Genomic DNA, 3,742 nt, shown 5'->3' on the forward strand with positions numbered 1-3,742 from the left:
TTTATGCCAAAAATCATTAGGATATTAAGTAAAGATCATGTTCCATGAAGATATTTCCTACCGTAAATATTTCAAAACTTAATTTTTGTTTAGTAATATGCATTGCTAAAGACTCATAAATCTCAATTTAAAGGTGATTTTCTCAATATTTAGATTTTTTTGCACCCTCACATTCAAGATTTTCTGGTTTGTTTATTTTGAGCATGTGTGCTGCATCCTTCTCAGATGAGCTTTGTGCAATGGTGGCCATAGCAGACACGGTGAAGCCTGAGGCTGAGCTGGCCGTCCACACTCTCACAGCAATGGGGCTGGAGGTCGTGCTGATGACGGGAGACAACAGCAAAACAGCCCGAGCCATCGCTGCCCAGGTACAGCACCCTTTAACATTCCCTTCAGTGATGATTGTTCTCTTGGAGCGGTGATTGTTTAGCAGCTGAGGTTGTGGGGTTTTTCCAGGTGGGCATCAGGAAGGTGTTTGCAGAGGTCTTGCCATCTCACAAGGTGGCGAAAGTGGAGCAGCTCCAGCTAGCGGGAAAACGCGTCGCAATGGTGGGCGATGGAGTGAACGACTCGCCGGCGCTGGCTATGGCAGATGTGGGCATCGCTATAGGCACGGGCACGGATGTAGCCATCGAGGCAGCCGACGTGGTGCTCATCAGGGTATGAAGACTAGGGCTGGGAAAATAAATTAATGCATTGCGAATCGAGAAATGATCAATTCTGAGATTTTCCGAATGCTAGGGATTCAGACAACATACAAAACTACCAAATTTTGCTGTAAGTTTGACCGCAACATATAATCATTGCTGTTAATAGTGTTCACCGTCTGTTTGATTACATGACATTAACTAACTGCTTGATTTTTACCGTGCATTTCTGCCGTATGGACATCAACTTGAGATAATCACCACTGATAAGCTATTGCTAAATATATTGTAGAAGCTTTAATTTTCTGTAAAGCTGCTTTGCAATGATTCGCATCGTGAAAACGGCTATACAAATAAACTTGAATTGAATGTAATGATTCACTCAACTCACGATTCGATTCACGGTTTTGATTTCACGATTTGATTTTCTCACGATTATTTCACGAAAAAAAATGAGATTATACAGTAAATGAAAAGGTGTCCTTTTATTAGGCTATTGCTGCACGTTTCTTAGTGAAATTGAAATATAACAAAACTAAATTTAAAACTAAAAAACAAACTTCAAATCAAATAAGTAAGTTACACAAATAAAATAAATCTCTTCATGTAAACAAACTAAGGCTTTGTCTGTGCTCTTTCTATTTAAAATTAGAGGCAACCACTGCATTTTAATCACGATCCAAACAAAGATGCTGCATACACGCTGCATGAGCAGTTTTTAATCTAAATTAGATTGTATAATTTCGATATTTGAAGCAAAAACAGAATGGTCTGACTTCAGTTTTGTGAAACTATACTACATAAAAATATCTGCATGAAACGGCAGACGAGCTGAATAAGACGCAGATTCACTCTCTGCCAGCAGGTGGCGCTTATGAACAGCAATGATACAGTGTTTACCGCTGTAAACAAAGCAGAGCTGCGCTTATGAACACTACTTTAATATGCATCGTTCATATTCATCGTTCTTTCTCGAGTCAATTCTGACTGCATGCTTTAGAAACAGCCCATACTCTGCTTGTTTCCAAATCCTTACACACACTTGAACCTAAAATAATCATTCATAAAATTCGAAAAGGTTGTAGCGCATTGCAAGGGTGTTCACAGTGGGCTGTGTTTACATTAATCAATCGTCATAAAAGCATTCTGAGCCGAGGTGAAATTACAGACTCTTCAGCGCTCTTCTTCGTGAGCATTTGAGTGTGCGGATAAAAACTGGCCTAGAGCGCCATCTGCTGTTAAAATCTAAGCTCAGAATCGATTGCAGAAAGAATCGCGATGCATTCGGAAGATCTCAGAATCAATCCAAAAATCGATTTATCGTCGCAGCCCTAATGAAGACTGTAATAGCTGTGCTATCTTGAGACATGTGGTTGAAGCTGAATTAATGTTGTCAGTCTTAACCTGCTGATCTGAAGGCTTGCACTTGGATGTTAGAATCTAAAAGTATCAAATCTGCCTGTTTGAGATTTTTTAAAATTAATTTATTTCTTTATTTTTACAAAAGTAGCATTTTTAACCATTTGTAGGGCTAGAAATTTGTATCCTTTTCTTACCCCCCTTTTTTAACCCTAACACAAAACTGTATGGTTTAGATTAACATGAGATGGCACTTTTTGATTCATCAATTTATTTATTAATTTTTTGTTATAAACAGAACGATCTTCTTGATGTTGTTGGGAGTATCGACCTTTCTAAGAAGACAGTGAAAAGAATCAGAATCAACTTTGTATTTGCACTGATCTACAATCTTGTGGGGATTCCCATTGCTGCAGGTAAGAACAACTAAACCAAATAAGATAAAAATATTAAATTATATCAGTATTATTGGCACTTTCCACAGACAGGGTACAGAATAGAGCCTGAAATGCTTAAGAAATGAAGTCAACAAATGGTGAGAGAAAAAAAATTGCATTTTCTAAAAACCTTCAGAAAATATTGGTCATGTTGAACTAAATAATAAATTAGCTAATATATTTTCTATTCATCCAACTGTTCGAAAGTTTGGGGTCCATAAGGTTTTTAATTATGTCTCTTCTGCTCACCAAGGCTGCATTAATTTGATCAAAAATACAGCAAAAACAGAGAAATATTATTACAATTTAAAATAACTGTTTTCTACGTGAATATATGTTAAAATGTAATTTATTTCTGTGATCAAAGCTGAATTTTCAGCATCATTACTTTACTTCAGAAATCATTATATTATGATTTGCTGCTCAAGAAACATTTCTGATTATTATCAATGCTAAAACTTTTATTTTTTATTTTTTGATGAATAGAAAGTTCAAAGGAACAGCATTTATTTGAAAAAGATTTTAATTACATTATTAAAGTCTTTACTGTCACTTTTGCTCTATTTAATGCATCCTTGCTGAAAAAAGGCTGACTGAATTCATTTTTCTCCAATGTTTTACAGTTCTTTTCCCAGTTGAATAAAATAGGACACGTCAACGTAAACAATATTGCACAAGTTTTAGTTTGTAGCTACTTTTCTTTGAAGGTCAGTATTAGGGATTGAACGATTCACTCAACTCACGATTCGATTCACGATTTTTTTTTTTACAAAATGAGATTTAAGACCAATTATAAATTAAATGTGCCCTTTTATTACTGCTTGGACAAAATGCTGCACTTTGTGAAATTGAAATATAACTATAATAATATACTAATATAGCACTTGTATATTATTGCTCTTTTGTTGGTTTTGATGGCTTCTATTGTCCTCATTTGTTAGTCGCTTTGGATAAAAGTGTCTTGTAAATAACAAAATTTTAATATAATGTAAATGTAAATAACAAAACTAAACTAAAATTTTAAAACAAGCCCCAAATCAAATAAATAACACAAATAAAATAAATCTCTTCATATAAACAAAATAAGGCTTTGTCTGTGCTCTTTCCATTTAAAATTAGAGGCAACCACTGCATTTTAATCATGATCCAAACAAAGAGCAGTTTTTAATCTAAATTAGATTGTATAATTTCGAAATTTGAAGCAAAAACAGAATGGTTTGACTTCAGTTTTGTGAAAATATACATACAAATATCTGCATGAAACAGAAACAGCAGACGAGCTGAATGAGACGCAGATTC

At 34.9% G+C, this 3,742-nt stretch overlaps 1 protein-coding gene across 1 annotated transcript in view; it reads left to right on the top strand.

The window, feature by feature from the left end:
- The window catches only part of LOC107745084 (copper-transporting ATPase 1-like), a 42,016-nt gene that overhangs the window by 31,335 nt on the left and 6,939 nt on the right, over positions 1-3,742 (top strand). Inside the window, 3 exon segments of the mRNA XM_016558914.1 lie at positions 154-368; positions 457-660; positions 2,305-2,422. Coding sequence (XP_016414400.1) covers positions 154-368; positions 457-660; positions 2,305-2,422 — 537 coding nt within the window.

The sequence above is a fragment of the Sinocyclocheilus rhinocerous genome, unplaced genomic scaffold (assembly GCF_001515625.1).
Source record: "Sinocyclocheilus rhinocerous isolate Xijiao unplaced genomic scaffold, SAMN03320098_v1.1 scaffold17, whole genome shotgun sequence".
Lineage (NCBI taxonomy): Eukaryota > Metazoa > Chordata > Actinopteri > Cypriniformes > Cyprinidae > Sinocyclocheilus > Sinocyclocheilus rhinocerous.